The following is a 26,690-nucleotide window of genomic DNA, read 5'->3' on the forward strand; positions in this document are numbered from 1 at the left end:
TGATTAAAACCACAACCCTTCTATTTAAATAGGAATCTGTTAGATGATATGTTACAGGTTAGGAAAGGGTTCCTGCTTAGTAAAGTCCCTATCTGGCTTTCCAACATTTTTTTCAACAATTCTTATTCTTCATGGTTTAAATGAGCATGAATATACAATAACCAGTCACTGAAATTAATAAACAAGGTTCATAACCCACTCTCCACAGAAGCTATAGAATTACCAAGGAGTCTTCACTGAACACTCGAGGATATAGGAAGCTCAGGTACACTTATGAGAATAGCTTGTGAACAGAAATTACCAAAGAAACACCAAAATTATAATGCACTATCAGCCTCATCAAATTTTCCTTTAAAAAGGTGCTTCTGCTAAGATCCTTACTGAATGAGAAAGCAGTGTAGGTGGGTGATATGCGTGATGCAGAGACCATATTATTAAGAGGGTAATCTTTTGCTGTAATCACTTGGTTAATTTCTTTCAGACATGGTAACCACCATCACCCATTCAAGACCAGGGGTCCCCAACCTTTTTTGCACCGCGGACCGGTTTAATATTGATGATATTCTTGCGGACCGGCCAACTGGTGGGGGGGGGGAGTGGTGTTCAAGTAGGGTTAAACTCACCTCAACATGTCTTTTACAGTTAGGGTTGCCAACTTTCTCACTCCCAAATAAGGGACAAAAGTAGCAGTCAAATCCCGGGACACTTTACCTCAGGAAAGACTACCATGACCATGAAGCCTTGCGCGGGCACCTATGTGTGCATGCGTGACGTGCGCATGTGATGTGCGCATGTGATGTGCGCATGCATGTACGTGCCAATTTTTACCCCACAAATCAGTTTTGCCTTCACCTTCCCGACTATACTGTACATACATTATTTCTACTTTATATAGGCTGTGTATTTATCATATCATTCCTGCTTTTACTATATGTTAGAGTTATTTTAGGTTTTGTGTGTTATTTGTATGATTTGTTAGGTTATTTTTTGGGTTTGGGAATGCTGAAAAATTTTTCCCATATAAATTAACGGTAATTGCCTCTTCGCTTCACGCCATTTCGGCACGAAAGGTTTCATAGGAACGCTCTAGCTTAGCGGGGAAATACGGGATAAACCAATTTAGCCCAGTATACGGGATGTCCTGGCAAATATGGGACAGTTGGCAACCCTATGTTCAAGTTCAACAGCGCGTGACAGGGAATGAGGAAAGGTGCAGCTGACTCATATCATTTCCTCACAGCCCGGTAGCACATGCTTTGCGGCCCGGTGGTTGGGGAACCGCTGCTCTAAGCTCCTCTAATGCATCTGACCATGTACATCTCCCCGAGACTCTTACTGGAGGCTTGGACAGAGATGGCGGAATACATTCCTCATAAGCAAGATGAGAGCTTGGATACATACATGGAATTATGATGTAGTGGCCATTATAGAGACTTGGCTGGCACCAGGGCAGGAATGGATTCTCAATATTCCTGGATTTCAGTGCTTTAAAAGAGAGGGCGGAAAAAGGGGAGGAGGGGTGGCATTACTGGTCAGGGATACTATTACAGCTACAGAAAGGGTGGGTAATGTAGCAGGATCCTCTTTTGAGTCAGTATGGGTGGAAGTCAGGAACAGGAAGGGAGCAGTTACTCTACTGGGGGTATTCTATAGGCCCCCTGGTAGCAGCAGAGATACAGAGGAGCAGATTGGGAGGCAGATTTTGGAAAGGTGCAAAAATAACAGGGTTGTTATCATGGGTGACTTTAACTTCCCTAATATTGATTGGCACCTGATTAGTTCCAAGGATTTAGATGGGGCAGAGTTTGTTAAGTGTGTCCAGGATGGATTCCTGTCACAGTATGTGGACAGGCCGACCAGGGGGAATGCCATACTAGATCTAGTACTAGGTAATGAATCGGGTCAGGTCACAGATCTCTCAGTGGGTGAGCATCTGGGGGACAGTCACCACTGCTCCCTGGCCTTTAGCATTATCATAGAAAGGGTTAGAATCAGAGAGGACAGGAAAATTTTTAATTGGGGAAGGGCAAATTATGAGGCTATAAGGCTAGAACTTGCGGGTGTGAATTGGGGTGATGTTTTTGCAGGGAAATGTACTATGGACATGTGGTCAATGTTTAGAGATCTTTTGTGGGATGTTAGGGATAAATTTGTCCCGGTGAGGAAGATAAAGAATGGTAGGGTGAAGGAACCATGGGTGACAAGTGAGGTGGAAAATCTAGTCAGGTGGAAGAAGGCAGCATACATGAGGTTTAGGAAGCAAGGATCAGATGGGTCTTTTGAGGAATATAAGAAAGCAAGAACGGAGCTTAAGAAGGGGCTGAGAAGAGCAAGAAGGGGACATGAGAAGGCCTTGGCAAATAGGGTAAAGGAAAACCCCAAGGCATTCTTCAATTATGTGAAGAAAAAAAGGATGACAGGAGTGAATGTACAACTGATTAGAGATAAAGGTGGGAAGATGTGCCTGGAGGCTGTGGAAGTGAGCGAGGTCCTCAATGAATACTTCTCTTCGGTATTCACCAATGAGAGGGAACTTGATGATGGTGAAGACAATATGAGTGAGGTTGATGTTCTGGAGCATGTTGATATTAAGGGAGAGGAGATGTTGGAGTTGTTAAAATATATTAGGACAGATAAGTCCCCAGGGCCTGACGGAACATTCCCCAGGCTGCTCCACAAGGCGAGAGAAGAGATTGCTGAGCCTCTGGCTAGGATCTTTATGTCTTCGTTGTCCACGGGAATGGTGCCGGAGGATTAGAGGGAGGCGAATGTTGTCTCCTTGTTCAAAAAAGGTAGTAGGAATAGTCCAGGTAATTATAGACCAGTGAGCCTTACGTCTGTGGTGGGAAAGCTGTTGGAAAAGTTTCTTAGAGATAGGATCTATAGGCATTTAGAGAATCATGGTCTGATCAGGGATAGTCAGCATGGCTTTGTGAAGGGCAGATCGTGTCTAACAAGCCTGATAGAGTTCTTTGAGGAGGTGACCAGGCATATAGATGAGGGTAGTGCAGTGGATGTGATCTATATGGATTTTAGTAAGGCATTTGAGAAGGCTCCACACGGTAGGCTTATTCAGAAAGTTAGAAGACATGGGATCTGGGGAAGTTTGGCCAGGTGGATTCAGAATTGGCTTGCCTGCAGAAGGCAGAGGGTGGTGGTGGAGGGAGTACATTCAGATTGGAGGATTGTGACTAGTGGTGTCCCACAAGGATCTGTTCTGGGACCTCTACTTTTCATGATTTTTATTAACGACCTGGATGTCGGGGTAGAAGGGTGGGTTGGCAAGTCTGCAGACGACACAAAGGTTGGTGGTGTTGTAGGTAGTGTAGAGGATTGTCAAAGATTGCAGAAAGACATTGATAGGATGCAGGAGTGGGCTGAGAAGTGGCAGATGGAGTTCAACCCGGAGATGTGTGAGGTGGTACACTTTGGAAGGACAAACTCCAAGGCAGAGTGCAAAGTAAATGGCAGGATACTTGGTCGTGTGGAGGAGCAGTGGGATCTCGGGGTACATGTCCACAGATCCCTGAAAGTTGCCTCACAGGTGGATAAGGTAGTTAAGAAAGCTTATGGGGTGTTAGCTTTCATAAGTCGAGGGATAGAGTTTAAGAGTCGTGATGTAATTGTGCAGCTCTATAAAACTCTGGTTAGGCCACACTTGGAGTACTGTGTCCAGTTCTGGTCACCTCACTATAGGAAGGATGTGGAAGCATTGGAAAGGGCACAGAGGAGTTTTACCAGGATGCTGCCTGGTTTAGAAAGTATGCATTATGATCAGAGATTAAGGGAGCTAGGGCTTTACTCTTTGGAGAGAAGGAGGATGAGAGGAGACATGATAGAGGTGTACAAGGTAATAAGAGGAATAGATAGAGTGGATAGCCAGCGTCTCTTCCCCAGGGCACCACTGCCCAATACAAGAGGACGTGGCTTTAAGGTAAGGGGTGGGAAGTTCAAGGGGGATATTAGAGGAAGGTTTTTTACTCAGAGAGTGGTCGGTATGTGGAAAGCACTGCCTGAGCCAGTGGTGGAGGCAGATACACTAGTGAAGTTTAAGAGACTACTAGACAGGTATATGGAGGAATTTAAGATGGGAGCTTTTATGGGAGGCAGGGTTTGAGGGTCAGCACAACATTGTGGGTCGAAGGGCCTATACTGTGCTGTACTATTCTATATTGTAATAGAATGTATATGATTTATATAGAGTAGGGCCTTTATTGTTCTTCAGAACAGTTGTAATTTGGCCACAGGTGTTTCTGGTATATTAGACTCTTGTATTTACTACATTTACTGCATTAAAGGGATCATTCAAGAGAGGCAGCTCGGCATGGTTATGGTGCTTTTAAGTGAGGCTTTCATTGAACAAGCAATAAAATCCCCGTTTGCTCATCGTGTTAATGGTGCTGGAATGTGGAAGTTGCTGACCGATTGGTGGAATTTCTGAAGCACTGAATGAACCTGTAACTCACCCTGATCTGCTTCTTTCAAAAACTATCCCAGATTGAAAGATGGGGTCTTTAATATGTTTCAGTATTAAATATGGAGATACAGGATACTTCAGTTTGCATCATATGTTCTAATAGTCTCCACGCAAAATAATCCCATTTAATCCTTTATGCTCACTAATTCCACACTCTGCAATGAAGCTTCATTTTGCAAAAGTTCAGTAACTATCCCTGCAAAATTAATCCATTGATCATGTCTCCTGCCATTCCGCAAATGTCACAATAATCTTTTGACGAGATTTGTTCTTGTAATAAGAGGGCATGATGATAACTAGTGCTTGAACAAATGATGATCTTTGAATTTGTAACTTCAAAGTGTGATTCTATTTTTCTCTGTGAAATGTTTCTCATTGGCCTGAACCATATTTACCTATTGTAGATCATTCCTTGGAGAACTGTCAGCACATTTGACCACGCTTCACAAATGGATTTATCACAGAGTCCAAGAATGGAGCTCAGATGTCCTCAGTGGAGAGACTGGATGCATATCAGACCCCTCATGTGGGCCAGCTCCACTTATTTGAGTGTGGTTCCCAATCTTGATGGAGAAGTTAATTGCAGGTAGTTTTTACTTCAACCTTTATATTACTTAATCTCAGTGATTTTAATCAGTTTATTTCAGTTAAGTGTGTTTAAATTAATATTTTAACATATACTCAAAGTCAGCAAAACAAAAAGCTGGTCATTGACTTCGAGAAGGGGGTAGTGCAAATCCTTCTGTTTACATTAACAGTGATGAGGTCAAGAGGGTTGAGAGTTTCACGTTCCTAGGAGAAAGCGTCACCAATAGCCTGTCCTGATCTAACCATTTTGACGCCTTTGCTAAGAAAACTCACCAGGACCTCAATGTCTTTAGGAAGCAAAAGGAATTTTGTACGTCCCCTTTGACCCATAACAGTTTTTATCAATTGACCATGGAAAGCATCATGTCCAGATTTAAACACGAGGAAATCTGCAGATGCTGGAATTTCAAGCAACACACATAAAAGTTGCTGGTGAATGCAGTAGGCCAGGTAGCATCTCTAGGAAGAGGTACAGTCGACGTTTCGGGCTGAAACCCTTCGTCAGGACTAACTGAAAGAAGAGCTAGTAAGAGATTTGAAAGTGGGAGGGGGAGGGGGAGATCCAAAATGATAGGAGAAGACAGGAGGGGGAGGGATGGAGCCAAGAGCTGGACAGGTGATTGGCAAAGGGGATATGAGAGGATCATAGGACGGGAGGCTGAGAGAGAAAGAAAGGGGGAGGGGGGAAGCTCAGGGGATGGGTAAGGAGTATAGTGAGAGGGACAGAGGGAGAAAAAGGAGAGAGAGAAAAAGAATATATATATATATATATATATATATATATATATAAAAAAATGGATGGGGTATGAAGGGGAGGTGGGGCATTAATGGAAATTAGAGAAGTCAATGTTCATGCCATCAGGTTGGAGGCTACCCAGACGGAATATAAAGTGTTGTTCCTCCAACCTGAGTGTAGCTTCATCTTGACAGTAGAGGAGGCTGTGGATAGACATATCAGAATGGGAATGGGACATAGAATTAAAATGTGTGGCCACTGGGAGATCCTGCTTTCTCTGGTGGACTGAGTGTAGGTGTCCAGCAAAACGGTCTCACAGTCTGCGTTGGATCTCACCAATATATAGAAGGCTGCATCGGGAGCACCGGACGCAGTATATCACCCCAGCCGACTCACAGGTGAAGTGTCGCCTCACCTGGAAGGACTGTCTGGGGATCTGCCTTTTCCTATCATTTTGGATCTCCCCCTCCCACTTTCATATCCAGATGTATCATGATTTGGTACGGCAACTGCTTTGCCCATGACTGCGAGAAAGCACAGAGGGGTGCGGACACAGTTCAGCACATTACAGAAACCGACCTCTTCTTCTTGGACTCTGTCTACACTTCTCACTGCCTCAGTAAGACATCAGTCATAATGAAAGATCCCTCCTACTCTCCCATCAGGCAGAAGACACAAAATACAGATACACATCAATGAAACGATGATGGGCTGAAACTCCTTGAGAACAATACCATGATCTCTCCTATTTAACATGTACACTTGGGAATATGCAAGTGACTGGTTGTGTGCCAGAATATGTCTGAAGCTGGTTTTCTCTGACAGTAAATGTATTCCAAGTTCTCTCTGATGCTAGATTGCTGATGGAATGAAAGAGTAAAATTTTGCTACAGCCTACATTTTATTGCACTTCTCAAACTGTATGGATAACAACTCCACTTTATTGTCATTCTTGCCCTTACATTCTTGACAGTAACGTTCAATTATGATCTTGTTTCAGAAGAATGAGGTGGGAGAGTTTGCCAGGTGATGACTCATTCCTCTGGCTGCTGCTTTTAATTGTTCAGTCGGTGTGAATGGAAGTCCAGAACACGGGTTCCCCGCAGTGAGGTTTTGAGCTAACTGTACACCAGGAGTTCAGCTAACATGGTAAGTATGGACCAGGAAAGCATAAACAAACAGTACATGTGAACGAGAACCAGAAGTCCCTGCCTCTCACTGAAATGGAGGGGTGAGGGTGCTGACCTCAAACCTGCAAAAGGGGGGGGGGGGTCCTCACTTCTCCCTGCCTTTCCTCACAACCAGGGACATAATCTGTTATATTTTCCAAAGGAAAATTGCACATCCAGCAGCTCCAGCATGCTGGGTTCAGTTCTGCCCTCTAGTGGATTTCACATGCTCTTCCGATGACTACATGGGCTTGTCCCCAGGTGCTGCAGTTCCCGCCCACCTCCCAATGACGTTCTGATTGGTGGATTAATTGGCTCCTGTGCATACAGATCAGAGCATCCGAGGGCAGTTAATGGGATTGTGAGGAAGATCAACTGGAAGTACTATAGGATTAGTGCAAATTGGTGCTTGTTTGATAGTGTCTTTGTGGGTTGTGCTGTGTGACTCTGTTAGGGAAGAAATAAAATGACAAAGCTTGCATTGCCTGTTATCTTATTTAAGTAGTTAGAAAGCATAGAAAACCTACAGCACAATACAAGCCCTGCAGCCCACAAAGCTGTGCTGAGCATGTCCTTAGCTCAGAAATTACCTAGGGTTACTCATAGCCCTCTATTTTTCTAAGCTACACGTACCTATCCAGGAGTCTCTTAAACAACCCTATTGTATTCGCCTCCGCCACTGTCGCCGGCAGCCCATTCCACGCACTCACCACTCTCTGCGTAAAAAACTTACCCCTGACATCTCCTCTGTACCTACTTCCAAGCACCTTTAAACTGTGCCCTCTCATGCTAGCCATTTCAGCCCTGGGGAAAAGCCTCTGACTATCCGCACAATCACTACCTCTCATCACCTTATACACCTCTATCAGGTCACCTCTCATTCTCCATTGCTCCAAGGAGAAAAGGCTGAGTTCACTCAACCTATTCTCATAAGGCGCGCCCCCCAATCCAGGCAACATCCTTGTAAATCTCCCCTGCACCCTTTCTATGGTTTCCACATCCTTCCTGTAGTGAGGCGACCAGAACTGAGCACAGTACTCCAACTGGGGGTGTGACCAGGGTCCTATATAGCTGTAACATTACCTCTCGGCTCTTAAACTCAATTCCGCGATTGATGAAGGCCAATGCACTGTATGCCTTTTTAACCACAGAGTCAACCTGTGCAGCAGCTTTGAGTGTCCTATGGACTCGGACCCCAAGATCCCTCTGATCCTCCACACTGCCAAGTGTCTTACCATTAATACTATATTCTGCCATCATATTTGATCTCCCAAAATGAACTACCTCACACTAATCTGGGTTGAACTCCATCTGCCACTTCTCAGCCCAGTCTTGCATCCTATCAATGTCCTGCTGTAATCTCCGACAGCCCTCCACACTATCCACAACACCCCCAACCTTTGTGTCATCAGCAAATTTACTAACCCATCCCTCCACTTCCTCATCCAGGTCATTTATAAAAATCATGAAGAAAAGGGGTCCCAGAACAGATCCCTGAGACACACCACTGGTGACCGACCTCCATGCAGAATATGACCTGTCTGTAACCACTCTTTGCCTTCTGTGGGCAAGCCAGTTCTGGATCCACAACAAGCAATGTCCCCTTGGATCCCATGCCTCCTTATTTTCTCAATAAGCCTTGCATGGGGTACCTTATCAAATGCCTTGCTGAAATCCATATACACCACATCTACTACTCTTCCTTCATCAATGTGTTCAGTCACATCCTCAAAAAATTCAATCAGGCTCGTAAGGCACGACCTGCCTTTGTCAAAGCCATGCTGACTATTCCCAATCATATTATGCCTCTCCAAATGTTCATAAATCCTGCCTCTCAGGATCTTTTCCATCAACTTACCAACAACTGAAGTAAGACTTATTGGTCTATAATTTCCTGAGCTATCTCTACTCCTTTCTTGAATAAGGGAACAACATCCGCAGCCCTCCAATCCTCAGAACTTCTCCCGTCCTCATTGATGATGCAAAGATCATAGCCAGAGGCTTAGCAATCTCCTCCCTCACCTCCCACAGTCGCCTGGGGTACTTATCCAACTTGATGCTTTCCAAAAGCTCCAGCATATCCTCTTCCTTAATATCTACATGCTCAAGCTTTTCAGTCTGCTGTAAGTCATCCCTACAATCGCCAAGATCCTTTTCCGTAGTGAATACTGAAGCAAAGTATTCATTAAGTATCTCTGCTCTCTCCTCCAGTTCCATACACACTTTTCCACTGTCACACTTGATTGGTCCTATTCTCTCACATCTTATCCTCTTGCTCTTCACATACTTGTAGAATGCCTTGGGGTTTTCCTGAATCCTTTCTGCCAAGGCCTTCTCATGGCCCCTTCTGGCTCTCCTAATTTCATTCATATGCTCCTTTCTGCTAGCCTTATAGTCTTCTAGTTAACCAGTCGAAACAAATAAAATATACAAACCAACGCTACATGTTAATATCTCCAGTTCCAACCATTCCCTCCTTCTCCCCGCGGATGGTTGCCAGAGCAGCAGCAGGATATCCATAGGAGTTGCGAAGAGGCCAAGCACTGATATTTTGTATACTGCTCCTCTGGTATCATCACCGGTATCTTGCTGAAATTAAAAGACATCTGGAGAAACTCCAAGGATCTTTAAGAAAGCAATCCCATCCCATAAGTGACTCTGGGGATAGAAAGTTGATTTGCAAGGTTCCAACTAAAACCCTGAAAAGAAAGGTATGAAGGTAAAGCTCAGAGTAATAGAGGTTAGCTTGAATACTGGAAAAGTGTAGCATAATAGACTTAACAGTCCCCTTTTCATTGCAATTTACATGACCTTATCTGCAGGAATGATTAATGAAACAATTTCTCACTCATGCATCTGTACAGGTGTAATTATTCTGGTGAATTACATTAGCAATACTGATGGCAAGTGTCAACATAATCAGAACTAATTGGAAGTCGTAAAAGCCATCACAATTTATTTCTCTCAGTGGCTTGACACTACAATAAGAATATTCTGCTCTTATCTGCAGCCACAATAGAATGCTGTAATTCTTACAAACTGCAGGACCATGCAAGTTCTCTGAGGTATCACACAGCAAAATTTGTTCAATTTGTGTTCCTTCTTGTATAATTTTGTCTAATTTAATGTTGTTAATTTACGTTTATCTCGTGAGGGCTGTGTATCTGATGCTATGTGCATGTGATGTTGCAGATTGTTAAACTGTTTTCTCAGTGCACCTGTGCACACATGTATGAAGGGTGATTGATAAGTTTGTGGCCTAAGGTAGGAGTCAATTTTAGAAAACCTAGCACATTTATTTCTCAACATAGTCCCCTCCTACATATGCACACTTTGTCCAGTGGCCGTGGAGCATACGGATCCCTTCTTTGTAGAAGTGGTCCACAGCAGGAGTGATTGATAAGTTCGTGGCCTAAGGTAGAAGGAGATGAATTATACAGCTCTTGTTACATGCACATGCAGTTCAGCTGTTTGAGTGAAAATGCAGAAAGTTTGAAGTTAATAACTCTTCTCCTTCTACCTTCAGCCACAAACTTATCAATCACCCCACTTATTTGTGTTTATGACAAAAAAACTAAAACTGAACTTTGATTTTCTACAGGGAGTTGGTTTACTACTGGTTGGTTACGGAGCACCACGACACAGAAACAGGCACTTCAGCCCACACAGTCCAAGCCGAACTAGACCCATTGACCTGCACCTGGACCAGAGACGTCCAGAACCACCCCCTCATGCCCCATGCATACGCTTATCCAAACTGCTCTTAAATGTTGGAATCCAACCCGCATCCACATACTCAATACCCTCTGAATGAAGGAGATCCCCTTGAACATTTCACCTTTCATCCTTGACCTCTCGCTTTTTAGTCTCTTTCAACCTCAGTGGAAAAAGCCTACTTGTATTTAGCCCACCTACATCCCTCAAGATTTTGTACACCTGTATCAAATTTCCCCTCATTCTCCTATGCTCCCTCCAGGGAATAAAGTCCTAACTTGGTTGAGTTTGGGTTCCTGGGATTGTGGTCAAGTTTTTGATGTGAAAAACAGAAATCAATTTCCATGCATGCTATGGAGTGTTAACGCAAAAGCATATATATGTTGTTTTGTTTTGAGAGGGAAGCTAACTTATTGTCAGAGTTTGCTTCCAGTCAAGTGGGAAGCATAATGGATGATCTACACTCAAGTTCTGACCTGGAATGGGAGAGGGGAGTGGTTTTGAATTCCATCTCCGAATCTAGATGGTGGGGCTTATCTGATACAAGACAAGGTCTTCTTTTCCCCAACTCCTGGCAGTAGTTTAAACCCAGATTTCTGGGGATCTTAGTTCCATAAATCTTGAGGGATTGCATTGGGATAATTAATCACAGGGTTGAGAAACTCTGATTGCAACCTGATTCAGATCCCAGGATCTGGTTTGTTGAGAATAGTGTGTGAAAGGATACATTCTTGCTTCTCCCAGTCTACAGAGAATGCTGGTTAGCCTCAGTGTCTTACAGTATCCTTTGCACAATCCTCTGATTTTAATTCCCAACCTCAACTGCGGAAGGACATTGAACATACCCCTAAGAGATTTAGAGTAGATAACTTGTGGAACATAGAAAAGTACAGCACAGAAAGAGGCCATTTGGTCCATCATGCCTATGCTGACCATGATGCTAGTTTAACTAATCCCAGCTGCCTGTGACATGGTCTGTATCTATTTCCTGCCCGTTCATATGGTTCTTAAATGTTGCCCTTGTATCTGCTTCCACAGTGACCCTGGCAGCTTGATCCAGACATCTAAAACCCTCTGTGCAAAAACTTGCTTTGCAATTTTTAAGTCTCCCACAACACCACAAGATAAAGGAGCAGAAGTCGGCCATTCGGCCCATCGAGTCTGCTCCGCCATTTTATCATGAGCTGATCCATTCTCCCATTTAGTCCCACTCCCCCGCCTTCTCACCATAACCTTTGATGCCTTGGCTACTCAGATACCTATCAATCTCTGCCTTAAATACACCCAATGACTTGGCCTCCACTGCCGCCCGTGGCAACAAATTCCACAGATTCACCACCCTCTGGCTAAAAAAATTTCTTCGCATCTCTTTTCTGAATGGGCACCCTTCAATCCTTAAGTCATGCCCTCTCGTACTGGACTCCCCCATCATGGGAAACAACTTTGCCACATCCACTCTGTCCAGTGTCCCCCCTTTACATTAAATCTATGCCCTCCAGTATTTTATATTTCAAACCTGAAGTCTACACTTTCTGTACCTCTCATGGTTTTATGATTTTCTACTGAGCTGCCCCTTACCTGTAGGGCTGCAGAGAAATTAATTCAAGTGTATTCATCCTCTCCAATCCTGGTGAATCTCCTCTATACTCTCTCCAAAGTCTCTACTCCTTCCTGTACTGTGGCAATAGAACTGCACCTCATACCGAAATTTTAAAGTCAAAATTTCAAAGTACACGTTACCATAAACTACCCTGCGATTCATTTTCTTGCAGGCATTTACAGGAAAGAAATACAATAGGATTTTACAAAAAAAATTAAACATAAACAAAGAATGACCAATACCCAACATGAAAAAGAAGAAAAACTGTGCAGATAAAAATATACTGAGAACATGTGTTGTAAAGAGTCCTCGAAAGCGAAGCTGTAGGTTGTAGAATCAGTTCAGAGTGGTGGTGATTGAAGTCATTCACACTGGTTCATGAGTCTGATTGTTGTAAGGTAATAATGACTTAATATACCTGTAACACAACTTCTCAGCTTTTATACTTAATGGCCTCACTGATTAGAGCAAACAAGCTGTAGGCCTTTATCACCACCTACCCAATTGCATTGCCACATTCAGGGTGCTACAGATTTGCACCTCTAAAGATACGTGATAGATCACTGAGGGACAACAAATAGATGAGAGCCAAAAACAGTCCAAGGTTACTTTGCTAATGGCTCCAGACAACACAGAGCTGGAACATAATCAATTGCTACTACTTTCTATCTATCTATGACTGGTTCAGCTGATGTCAATCTGACCATGAGACCAAACCAAAGAGAGATCCAATGGTCAAATATGTGCAAAACCAGAACCTTTCCCTATCAATGGGATCGTCACATTACGTTCCTGTTATTTGTGTTAGACTACATCTTCGGTGTAATTTTTTAAAAACATGTTTCATAAAATTTGAAGCTTTCATAAAACATTTAACAATTATTTACATGGAATTGGAGAGCTGCCAGAAATGAAACACTGACAATATTATGATGATAAATGTAAACAACAAAATCCTTCTATGTTCTGCCTTTGACGGTAAGTTAACAGATTTCTTCTCTATTCCATCCTTAGCTATAACACCGTTCCCTCTGTGCAACCTCAAGCTACTTATGCTAAACATAAAATTAACTCCAAAACATATTAAACAAGGTTTTACACAGTTTCTTGGTACATGTGACAATTGTAAACTGATTACATCCTATGGTCCCTTAAAGATTATCACATCTCATTACTGGTTTAGTTGAAGGGTTGGGGAGAATGCACCAGGGACATGCTAAGAGAAAGTTGCCACCTATAGAAGAATTTACTCTGATTTGCTGTAAAAGAATTTCGTCGCCAATCACTGTGAGAGACTTTACGCTGTAAGGGAACAGAAATAAAGACACAGACCTCGATATATGGTTAAACCTTTTATTACGTGATCATGGGCAGCTGTTGTCTTACGACTCTGACAATGTCAGGTTACATCTTAGATTTACACAGTAAATTTTGGCAATAGTCAACAGCTAAACATACTTGGTCAGCGATTTTCAAGGCACTTGTTAGGTATCAGCAAGTTTATTAATGTTCCCGCGTTACACACAAAATCCAAGATACACATCTATAGTTAGTCCCTCTGTTTGCTACTTTCTAGACAATCTCGGAAAAAGCTCAGCAATATCTCATTGTTGGCACGATCTATGTCCGGCTACTGTTAGCTCACAAGCAAGGCAATGTCTGCCTCTTAGCCCATCACCCTCATGACGCAGGTCTTGAGCAATATCTAGCTCATCAAGCTTGACAACAAAACTTAACTCAAAATTAACCTTAATTTTATAATTTTCCTCCACACCGCCACAGCAATAATATCATATTTTGAATAACCTACATAAAGATATTAATAATAAATAAACTAGAAAAGAGATTATTTTAGTTTACATGTGATTGCTGGCTTGCAGGTGAGGAATATTTTATAGTGTAAAGCAGATATAACTGAAACAAGATACAGAAAAGTGATCACTCACTTGTGAGTTAATAACACGGATCGTGGTTTTGCTTCCAACATCCTTCTCATAACCTTGCGTAGGGGCTGCATTAAATCTTAGAACTGCATCATGGGAATCTGGAAAACATAAAGCAAAATTATCTTCACACTTATTCAGGAATTGTAGAGAATGGAATTGCATTGATCTATTTATTTGACATGCTTTCTGAAAATGAGAACTAATAATATATATTTGGCCTTTACTTTGGCTTTTGTATAGATATCATTAAAATAGCCATCAGAGAGTAGTGCAGTTTTAATTGGATTCTCCCAATTTATTAGACTGCTTATTGATCAAGCCAAACAGCTATACAAAAACCTACTGCATCATTTGCAGCAATGTATAAATGTAACAAGATTTAAAAAACACAGCCAAAACAAAGGAACCTGTACTTAAAACACAACTGAAGAAACCCATCATCCCATTACATTCCATTGGAATTGTGCTTCTAGTAATGAAAATTGTGATTGGATAAAGATGCAGCCTGAAAATTTTACCTAATTCACTTCTCTTTCCCCCTCTAAAAGTGAATGGTTCATTCATTTTGCATTTATTTTGGTTTGTGGACAGTACCTACACCAATAATTGATAGAAGTTTTGAAAATCCATGGTGGAATTTAATTAAAAAAAATGAAGTAAGAGAAGTTAACAGATAGAATGGTGCTGAAATTCATTCATACATAGGTTGCTAACTTCTTATCAGACCAAACACGTAAATTTGCATTATTAAGCAATTGTGATGGATTATAAACATGGAGAATGCAACATGACAATATTCACATATTCACACTAATTTCATACCAACTGACCACTGTGGATAGTCTCCACATTCTAGACAATATAGCAATGCTCTGTGACGACACTGATGCCAAGCTGTATCTGCCCTTGCCCTTCCCCTTCCCCTGGACAACATCGGTGTCATGGAGAGGGGAGACTTGCAGCATGGGCAACTGCCAGTCTTCCATACAACCTTGCCCAGGCCTGCGCCCTGGAGAGTGAAGACTTTCCAGGCGCAGATCCATGGTCACACAAGACTAACAGATGTCTGTCTGTCTGTCTCTGTCTCTCTCTCTCTCTGTGTCTCTCTCTCTGTGTCCCTCTCTGATATATATATATATATATATATATATATAAAATACACACATACATGCATACATATACACACTGAACAGTTGAATGTAAACTTCAGAGTGAAACAAAACAATTGCATTACAAATATGTATAACTCTTTATTGTCCACAAGATGGCAGAATAGATCTTTCAGTTTTGGCACAGTAGGCATCAGATCTTTCACAACACATGGAAATGCACTTGTAGGCCACCCCAGTATTTTTCCACACTATACTTAATATAACTACGTCACTGGATGAAACTTGAGGCAACCACCTGATAGAGTTACTATTCCTCCAAAAATAGACAGAAAAACACAATGGAGCAAAGTGAAATACAAGCAGCTGTTAGAACTCAAGTCGACCAGCATCCCTGGAGGCGAAGTGATGGTCAGTGTTTCAGATTCAGACACTGCGTGAGGAGCAAGCGTGCAGTTTGTGTTCGGCTTCACCGTGGTAGTGGAAGGGCGAAGGACAGTATGGGAATGGGAAGGGGGATTCAAATGACATGCAACCAGAAGTTCAAGATGCCCATTGCAGACAGATTGCTTTGCAAAGCCATTTCCCAGTCTACAACTGGTCTCGTCAGTGTGGAGGAGGCCATATTGAAAGGGCTGAATTTAACAGACTAGGTTGAGGAGGTGACTATCTGCCTCACCTGGAAGAGTTGTTTAGATTCCTGAACGGCAATGCGAGGGGAAGTGAAGGGATGCATGTTGCATTTTCTGTGTTTGCTGGGGAAAGTGTGAAGGGATAGGACGAGGAGGGGTGAGTGGACCAGTGAGTTATGGAGAAGGTGGCTCCTGCTGGAAGTACAAAGGGGGAGATGCAGCTGATGGTGGGACCTCAATGCAGCTGGTGGAAGCCATGAAGAATGATGTGCTGAATGTGAAGACTAGCGGGAAGAAAAGTGAAGACCAAGGATATTCTTTCTCTGCTCTGTCTGGCGGGTGGAGGAGGTCCGAGAGCAGAAGAGTAGGGAATGGAGGAAGTGCGTATGAAGTCTCCAAACAATGCAATACAGGAGAAGAAGGGATTTCAGGATTCCAGGATAGGAAAGCTGCAACTTAGCAACAGATGCTTGACCTGCGGAATTCTTCCAGCAGTTGCTATTTTGCTTTAGATTCCAGCAATTGCTGTCTTTTCTTTTTATAATGGAGCAAATAAAGCTGTAGCTTCCAGAATATAATCTTAAAATAAGATGTTTCCAAAACTGCCACTGCAAAATGGTAAAGGTGTGGGGTCAAGCATGCTGTGGCCGTTTCACTCTTGCTACATTGAAACCCAATTTACATTTTTTAACTCCCTATAGGTGCAGTTATGTAAAGAAGGGTTTTTTCCCCCCCACAGACTCCTGTATAGCTCCGGTAATAAGGGAAGCCTCTGAAGTGTAATTGTTGATGTACATTTACTACCTTCAGTATGTCTCTTAGTATCATTTACAACAGGTAAATACAATATATGTATATAAAAGGATCTATGACAAATAAACTCTTTTCGGGCTTCCAGCTTGGTACAGATATCGATTATAACTGATGTCTCGATGACAAACTCTGCCATCTTCATCAGACATGAAGTCTGGGCCTGTCTAGTCCAGTGGTGTTTATATCCCCGTTGGCTAGAATGGAAACCCGCATCAAGGAGCACAGGTGTAGTACCTGTTTGGGTTACCCAGAGAAATCGGCGGTAGCAGAACATTGCATTCATAATGGCATTAGGATTGACTTTCACGATAGAAAATTACTATGCCACACCAACGGCTTTTGGGACTGTCTGGTGAAGGAAGCCATTGAAATGAAATGAGAGGAAAAGAATTTTAACAAAGTTGAAGGTCTCACTCCAAGTAAGAACTGGAATTCGATTGTAAACAAAGTGGGACAGCGGTAGCCTGATTGGATGAGGACTAACCAAACAGGAGGGATGGCCAACGGGAGTATATATACTACCAGACTAGACATGCTGAGGCATTATCCCTGATAAAGATAGGAGAGTTTGTCATCAAAACGTCAGTTAAAATCAACACCTGTACCCTGCTGGAAGCCCGAGAAGAGTTTATTCACAACATACATACATTTTCTCCAAACACATATTCTCAATACAAGCTGAAATGGTCAAGGCAAAGCCAGCTTAAATCTGTTTCTCAAGAAGGCCTCTTTGATAATGACAGGTGATGTGCTGCTTAAGAGGATTGACCTTGTTTCTAGAGTGGAGATTATGAAGGTTGAACTATCTTTATGATTTCTCCAAATTACACAGATGATGCAGACATTCTGCTTCACGTCCTCATTGAATCCTTCACTGATATGCATGAGGTAATGGAGATTACTCCATACATTATGAAGATAAAGATCTCCTCCCCTCTGCCCCTGCTACAAAACACCTTGCGCCTGACAGTGATCTACAGCAAGACCTGAGAAAATATGGATCACTTTCTATGTGCCAGGAGCTGCCACTCATCAATGGGAGACACAATAATAAAATTCACCATCACTTCCAGAATAATAAGCACTCAAAGTAAAGAGGGGTTGAAACAAGACCTCAAAGCCAGCACCACGCTCTTGGTCTATCAAGTATGCTGCAAAGACATGAACAAGCTTCCACAAAATCATCAGATCCAATCGTGGTATGGGTGAAGCCAAATCATTCTCCTATCCCAAGCTAACATTCACAGCAATGGTCTCCAATCACCCCAAAAAGCAACTCTAGCTGGGTAAAATAGTCCACATGGCTTCTGAAACAAATACTTTACTTTGATCTTCACTGTGGCATGAGATTTCCAAGAAGACACAGAAAATACTTCATATGTTCTCAAAATCTCCAGGAAAAAAAATGTAGTCTTTTCTACTACTGATGGAAAACCCTGGTGCATGATCACAGAAAAATGGGAAGGTGCATTGTGGAAGGCGCTAAGCAGGAGGAAGCCACGTGCTAATGGTAAAAGGATCACTTAGCCATAGCCAACATCCCATCAAATAACACCTACACAATGCAGAAAACATGGGGTGGGCTGCATCATGGGGTGTTGAGAATTAAAATCCAGGCTTTAGCAGATGGAGTGAAAGAAGCCAAATGCATAATTCCATTCACAAAATGATGACTGGATACAAACCACACACATAAGCCATGTTCTATAAAAATTAACTTCATTTGAGTGTTAGAATTAGGTAAATGTGTTCTGGGTAGTGTTACTAACTCAGGAAAAGAAAATCCATCAACTGAATCATTTCTTACAGAACCTATAAAGATGTCGAAAGAATGAATGGTTCTAATTTTACAGGCTTATTTTACCCCTGAACTATTTGTTAAGTAATGGGAAGATTCAGTAATAAGATTGGAATGTTTTCATCATTACCGAGTTTGAAATTTCTTTCTTCCATCCTAGTCTGCTCCAGGATTCTAACTCTAACTTCCTCCTAACTCTACTCCAATGCTACACTGTACGTACAAACTCAGCTTGCAAACATAGCCATCTGTCTCTCCCGCCTCTTGTCTCTTCATATGTTCCCCCAAATATTAAAAGCTCTCATTCACAGGGCTTTTCTTGTACCACTTGTAGAAGCAGGCACAGAAATCTAAGATTACAAGTTATCATTCTCCAGTCATCGGCCAACAGACATATGTCAAAGCCACGTCTCACAAGGTAATTAACCTGAGTCGTGGACTACAAATTCCAGATGTTATTGGTGAAAACATCACAGTCACAACAATGTGGATCTAAGTAGCTGCCTTTATATTTACACCCGACTAATATATAACCTACACTTGTGATTGAGCATTTGAGAGACTGACAGTATGGATTTGCTAGCCACAGCAAAGCCACTGTGAACTGTTAGGGTAATGAACAGATTGCAGGAATGGAACCCAGCTGTAACCCAGGAGGACCTGGAGCAGGCAGAGCAGCTCGACCCAACCGTAACCTGGGAGGACCTGTAGCAGGCGGGAAGCTAGACCCAGCTGTAACCTGGGAGGACCTGCAGCAGCTGGGCAGTTAGACCCAGTTGTAATTGGGAGGACCTGCAGCAACCGGGCAGTTAGATCCATTTGTAACCTGGGAGGACCTGCAGCAGCCCCAGTCAGTTAGACCCAACCGTAACCTGGGAGGACCTACAGCAGCCAGGCAGTTCGACCCAACCATAACCTGGGAGGACCTGTAGTAGGCAGGGAGCTAGACCCAGTTGTAATTGGGAGGACCTGCAGCAACCGGGCAGTTAGATCCATTTGTAACCTGGGAGGACCTGCAGCAGCCAGGCAGTTCGACCCAACCATAACCTGGAAGGACCTGCAGCAGCCGGGCAGTCAGACCCAGCCGTAATGTGGGAGGACCTGTAGTAGCCAGGCAGTCAGACCCAGCCATAATAAGTATAAGACAAAGGAGCAGAAGTCGGCCATTCGGCCCATCGTGTCCGCCCCTCCATTTTATCATGAGTTGATCCATTTTCCCATTTAGTCCCAATCTCCCACCTTCTCACCACAACCTTTGATGCCCTGGCTACTCAGATACCTATCAATCTCTGCCTTAAATACACCCAATGACTTGGCCTCCACTGCTGCCCGTGGCAACAAATTCCATAGATTCACCACCCTCTGACTAAAAAAATTTCTTCGCATTTCTGTTCTGAATGGGTGCCCTTCAATCCTTAAGTCGTGCCCTCTCGTACTAGACTCCCCCATCATGGGAAACAACTTTGCCACATCCACTCTGTCCATGCCTTTCAACATTCAAAATGTTTCTATGAGGTCTCCCCTCATTCTTCTAAACTCCAAGGAATACAGTCCAAGAGCGGACAAACGTTCCTCATATATTAACCCTCTCATTCCCGGAATCATTCTAGTGAATCTTCTCTGTACCCACTCCAACATCAGCACATCCTTTCTTAAATAAGGAGACCAAAACTGCCCACAGTACTCCAAGTGAGGTCTCACCAGCACCCTATAGAGCCTCAACATCACATCCCTGCTCCTATATTCTATTCCACTAGAAATGAATGCCAACATTGCATTCACCTTCTTCACTACCGACTCAACTTGGAGGTTAACCTTAAGGGTATCCTGCACGAGGACTCCCAAGTCCCGTTGCATCTCAGAACTTTGAATTCTTTCCCCATTTAAATAATAGTCTGCCCGTTTATTTTTTCTGCCAAAGTACATAACCATACACTTTCCAACATTGTATTTCATTTGCCACTTCTCTGCCCATTCTTCCAATCTATCCAAGTCTCTCTGCAGACTCTCCATTTCCTCAGCACTACCGGCCCCTCCACCTATCTTCGTATCATCAGCAAACTTGGCCACAAAGCCATCTATTCCATAATCCAAATCATTGATGTACAACGTAAAAAAAAGCGGCCCCAACACGGACCCCTGTGGACCACCACTGGTAACCGGCAGCCAGCCAGAATAGGATCCCTTTATTCCCACTTTCTGTTTCCTGCCAATCAGCCAATGCTCTATCCACATATGTAACTTTCAAATCCACGTATGTAACTTTCAAATGTGGGAGGACCTGCAGCAGGTGGGCAGTTAAACCCAGTTGTAACCCTGGAGGACCAAAAGGTAAACAATCAGCATAAATCTTGTTGAAATTAAAAACCTTGTAAGCTGATTAATAAGGTGGTTGCAGAGTTGATATTTCCCCTGACCGTGGGGTAGAATATCATAATTTGCCTGTTTTGTGTCACTCAAACCACCTTGAGAGAGCTTTGCTGCAGCTTGCCTTTGCCTTGCTGAAGATGGGCTTCAGGTGACTTGATATAGCTGGAGGTATTCTTCACTCCTTCTGTGCTGATGGTCCAAAATGTTGACAGTTCATTCCTCTCCATAAATTCTGCCTAACCTGCTGAGTTCCTCCAGCATTTTGGGTGTGTTGCTCAAGCTGCCCAGCATCTCATGTTATGGCCCATTAGTTCCCATGTGGACTACAGCATTTAGATCCCATTCTTCTCTCGTTTGGAGCATATGGTCTCAGCAGTCAGACACCACAGTGATTGGTTCTCCCAATACTGCACATCTTTCAATCATTACCTGCCAGCCTCCTGTACCTAGTCACTAACCCAATCTATCAGTCAATGAAAACAAACAAAAAGAAATTGCAGGTTCTGGAAATCCAAAACAATAGCAGAAAGTGCTGAAAAATCTCAACAAGTCAGGCAGCATCTTTGGAAAAACAAACAGTTAGCATTTTAGGTCCAAGACCCTTCAACAGTCTTTTCATTTGATGGAAGCTCCTGGGCTGGAACCATTTTCTGTTTTTCCTTCCAGGGATGCTGAGTTTTTCCAGCACTTGGCTTTTATTACTAAGGACTGAGTCAGGGCCTTGAATTAAAATGTCTAATTAACAAACCTCCTACTTATTTTTTTGCAGCATCTCCAACAGACTCAAAATCAAGAGCTCAAAGTCAAAAACTCTCTTATGTGCAAACAATTACCAATGGTGTGGTTTCATTTGATCACATTGCTCTCTACAAACACCCACATTCTACAGGTGAACACACTGCCTGCAATACTGTGTCTACTTAAAATTGTTTTACATACCAAATTGATTAACATTTTGTGTAAACTAATCCACCTGACTTGCTTGAAAATAATTCATTTAACTTAAAGTAAATCTCCTTCCCCTTACACTTGGGCCAGATCTTCCACATCCATTGCATGTAGGAGGAACTTTGATGATTGGTTGATTCTTACTGGTTTAACTGCTGATTATTTGGTTGCAAGCTACCTATGCAGTTTAGTCTTAAAATTCTGAATTAAATTATAAACACTAAGACCAAATTTCAGTGTTGCATTTCTATCTTTGAGTGTGCCATTCTCACACAATTTTCCAGCACTTCCCCCAGCCTGAGATTGTGTGTGTTCGACTAAGTACGCATTAATCTTCCACTCTGCATTGAAGCTTAGTTTACAGCCAATATAAAGAAATACTTTTATTTTCACCACCTGTTTTGATTTTCTCTGCCCCTAAACATTTTATTTGTTTTTTATACACTACTGCCGCAACAAAAATTCCCAGTCAGTAACCAAAAATGCATGTTAAGTGATAAAATTTTGTCCTTACCTATTTCTTCTCCGAGGGAGGAATTCAGTATTGCACCAGCAGATGCAACAACAGCACAATTCCTGAAGGCCTGTGGGTTAACCCTGATCTTGCTCAGAGGAATTTTAGGAATGTGCTTTCTCCAACCAGATGTAGAAAATGGAGCCTCCTTCCCATCAAGGGTTCTTAGTTTGACTTTGTTTTTCAATTGGCAGAGGAGATCTTCTCCAATCATCCTTTCAGCTTCCCCTTTCTTCTGATAGTTGACACCATGTCTGTTTTCATTCACATACTCCCTCATAGCTTTTTGTAACCGAGGATTCAGCATCTCAGATGACATATTTCCTCTCCACAGTTTGACAAGCAGTGAACTGGATTTTGAAAACTCCAAGTCCTCTAGGTCAAAGGAATCTAGATTTTCATGTAAAGGGTCAAGAAGGTAATTTGAACTTTCCTTATTCTGAATAACTGTTCCGTAAGGCCTAGACTTTGCATTTTGAATCATTATTTCTTCATAAGAATTGCCATCTTTATTGATAACTTTAATGATCTTATCCATCTCCTGGTTTTGAGTTTGCAGCTGTCCACCAATCTGTCTTTTCTTCACACTTCTCCAGACTTTAAGCTCGCCACTGTCCTCCTCCTCCTGGGTCCATTTTAGACTGGGATCATTCAAATAATCTAAACGCAATGAATGCACAGAATCTTCATCATCCTCAAAGAAAAGACTATTTGCCTTGTGACTTGCTGAGACCTTGGGATTTTGGAAGGCCCCCATAATGGCTCTCAGTTTACCCTGTACGGGGAAGAGCCTTCTTGTCTCAGTATTTGTGAAAAAGCTGGCTGGACGCTCATCTGTTTTGAAGTCTGTGAAATATGTAAACAGCAGCAAGACGACGAGTGCCCATGCCAGTATCCCAATCAGCACTAGGTGCTTCCATTGCTTGGCCTTGGCTTTCATTGTCCAAACTGCACCAAACTCCTCTTGGATTCAGCACAGCTGGAGTGTGAAAAAGCCAGCTAAAAAAAAGTAAAGTAAAATTACATATTTGATTAAAACAAAAACATTAAAACAAGAGAAGTAAATCTTAAACAAATCAAATTTATCTTAATCTATTTTAAAGAATAAATCTTTCAGAGTTGCTCCTTTAAATGGCCAGTACCACTATTTCCTAGGAAGAAAAGCCTCTCGTCAAAATTCTATCACAGACCATAGTTGGTAATGATATTACAAAGCAGTGATATATGAATTATATTATCAGACTCTAGTCTTGACATCATTTTCCAATGGAGATTATTCATCTTAAAAATCCCCGCTAATAGCTTGAATGAGGATATCTTTGTGGGTCAGAGGATATGGTGTCCTCTCATGTGCAGTAGTTTTGGTGGTAAATATGCACCATGATGGTGACAATGATCTAATAGATCTAATGATCTAATAATCTAATAGATGTGAATTTTAACAAGTCATAAAAAACAACATCTCTGACCATGCAGTAGCCTCTCAGTACTGGGCTAAATTATTAAAGTGAATTCATACTCAAGTTTTAGGAATGGGACACAAACTCTTGGACATTTGACTCGAGAGACAGGCGCTATCATTGAACTACGCTAAGACTTTTAAGAGAGCAAAACAGTTCAATAACCTTTTAAAAAAAGGCTGAAAAGGCATCCCTCAATAGTCAGAAAGACAAAAAGGGGAAAAAGCACCTCAGAGAAAAAAAAGACATCTCTATGTTCAAGATTATGAACAATCAAAAAGCTTCCCATACCTTAATAACTCAATCAGCAATCTACATTCACAACTGTCAACAAAATCACTGTGCAACACTCCCAAGAATGTTACTAGAACCAGTGAAGTTAAAATTATGGTCCCGAAACTTTACAGGTAACTCTGCTTAGAGAGAACACACAGCACAGAGGGAAGTCTTTTAGTCCAACTCCTCCCATTCTTCCTGACATATGTATCTGCAAAGCTCTGTGGGCTTTTCCAACATGTAGCTAATACATCTATAAAATTCACTGCAGTCAGTAGCAAATTCCAAACTCCTTCTATAAAGGAGTTTCTTTTGAAGTCCCTACTTAGTTTCCAATTGGCTTTTATTTTGATAGCTTTCAGTTCTGCTCTTCCATTCAAGTCAAAACACCATCTCTGAACCTGCAATCAAAATCTTTCACAAGATTTCAAAGCCTATTGAACAGTCCCCTTGTCCGGAATCTTGACCTGATTGTATACTGTACGTCATTATAATGTTGCATCCTCTTGTCCATCTGCACTGCAAGTTCTTTGGAACTATAATACTTTATTCTGCAGTTTGTTGTTGTTTTCTCTGATGCACTCTCTAACAAGATGACAATTTGCACAGCCGGTTGAACGCTTAAAATTGGTGCAGCCTTTCATTGATTCTGTTATGGCTATTATTCTATGGATTTATTGCAGATGCCTGCAAGAAAATGAATCTCAGGGTTGTTTATGGTGACACATATATGTACTTTGATAATAAATTTACTTTGAACTTTGAACTATATAGATGGCATGCAAAACAAAGCTTTTCACTGCAACTCAGTATTTGTGACAATAATAAATCAATTTATTATTTGATAATAAGGGGGATGGGAACCAGAATGCCAGAGCAGATAGCGGAGCAGGGGTGAAAATAAATGATGTTAAAAGTTCATGCAGAGTCACAAATAGAAGGGTTGTGTGTGGTGGTGATAATCTTCTGAGGTGTGTCTATTTCAATGCAAGGAGTATTGTGGGGAAGGCTGACGAACTGAGGGCATGGATTGACACATGGAATTATGACATTACAGCCATTGGTGAAACTTGGCTACAGGAGGAGCAGGACTGGCAGCTTAATGTTCCAGGGTGCCGATGTTTCAGACGTGATAGAGGCAGAGGAATGAAGGGTGGGTGGGGGGGGGTTGGCATTGCTAGTCAGGGAAAATGTTACAGCAGTGCTCAGGCAGGACAGATTAGAGGGCTTGTCTACCAGACCATATGGGTGGAGCTGAGAAACAGGAAAGGTATGACCACATTAATGGGGTTGTATTATAGACCACCCAATAGTCAACGAGAATTGGAGGAGCAAATCTGCAGAGAGATAGCAGACAACTGCAGGAAACATAAAGTTGTGATAGTAGAGGATTTTAATTTTTCACATATTGATTGGGACTCTCATACTGTCAAAGGTCTAGATGGGTTAGAGTTTGTAAAATGTGTTCAGGAAAGTTTTCTAAATCAATATATAGAGGTACCAACTAGAGGGGATGCAATATTAGATCTCTTATTAGGAAATGAGTTAGGACAGGTGATGGAAGTGTGTGTAGGGGAACACTTTGGTTCCAGTGATCATAACACCATTAGTTTCAACTTGATCATGGATAAAGATAGATTTGGTCCTCGGGTTGAGGTTCTAAACTGGAAAAAGGCCAAATTTGAAGAAATGAGAAAGGATCTAAAAAGCGTGGATTGGGACTCGTTCTTCTCTGGTAAGGATGTGATTGGTAAGTGGGAGGCCTTCAAAGGAGAAATTTTGAGAGTGCAGAGTTTGTATGTTCCTGTCAGGATTAAAGGCAAAGTAAATAAGAATAAGGAACACACATCAAAGTTGCTGGTGAACGCAGCAGGCCAGGCAGCATCTCTAGGAAGAGGTACTGTCGACGTTTCGGGCCGATACCCTTCGTCAGGACTAACTGAAGGAAGAGCTAGTAAGAGATTTGAAAGTGGGAGGGGGAGGGGGAGGTGGAGATCCAAAATGATAGGAGAAGACAGGAGGGGGAGGGGTGGAGCCAACAGCTGGACAGGTGATTGGCAAAGGGGATATGAGAGGATCATGGGACAGGAGGCCCAGGGAGAAACCCAGAGGATGGGCAAGGGGTATAGTCAGAGGGACAGAGGGGGAAAAAGGAGAGAGAGGGAAAGAATGTGTGTATATAAATAAATAACGGATGGGGTACGAGGGGGCGGTGGGGCATTAGCGGAAGTTAGAGAAGTCAATGTTCATGCCATCAGGTTGGAGGCTACCCAGACAGAATATAAGGTGTTGTTCCTCCAACCTGAGTGTGGCTTCATCTTTACAGCAGAGGAGGCCGTGGATAGACATATCAGAATGGGAATGGGATGTGGAATTAAAATGTGTGGCCACTGGGAGATCCTGCTTTCTCTGGCGGACAGAGCGTAGGTGTTCAGCAAAATGATCTCCCAGTTTGTGTCGGGTCTCGCTAATATATAGAAGGCCACATCGGGAACACCGGACGCAGTATATCACCCCAGCCGACTCACAGGTGATGTGTC

The 26,690-nt window shown here is 42.4% G+C and overlaps 1 protein-coding gene across 1 annotated transcript in view; it reads right to left on the reverse strand.

Annotated features, from left to right (window-relative positions):
* LOC134349950 (beta-galactoside alpha-2,6-sialyltransferase 2-like) overlaps positions 1–26,690 on the reverse strand; it is a 95,649-nt gene that overhangs the window by 16,122 nt on the left and 52,837 nt on the right. The window contains exons 3-4 of the mRNA XM_063054902.1: positions 22,415–23,413; positions 14,231–14,328 (exon numbers count right to left, since the gene is read on the reverse strand). Of these exons, the coding sequence (XP_062910972.1) occupies positions 14,231–14,328; positions 22,415–23,354 (1,038 nt within the window). The 5' untranslated portion in view covers positions 23,355–23,413. The remainder of the gene's footprint in view (positions 1–14,230; positions 14,329–22,414; positions 23,414–26,690) is intronic.

This window comes from Mobula hypostoma, chromosome 7, assembly GCF_963921235.1.
Source record: "Mobula hypostoma chromosome 7, sMobHyp1.1, whole genome shotgun sequence".
Taxonomy (NCBI): Eukaryota; Metazoa; Chordata; class Chondrichthyes; order Myliobatiformes; family Myliobatidae; genus Mobula; species Mobula hypostoma.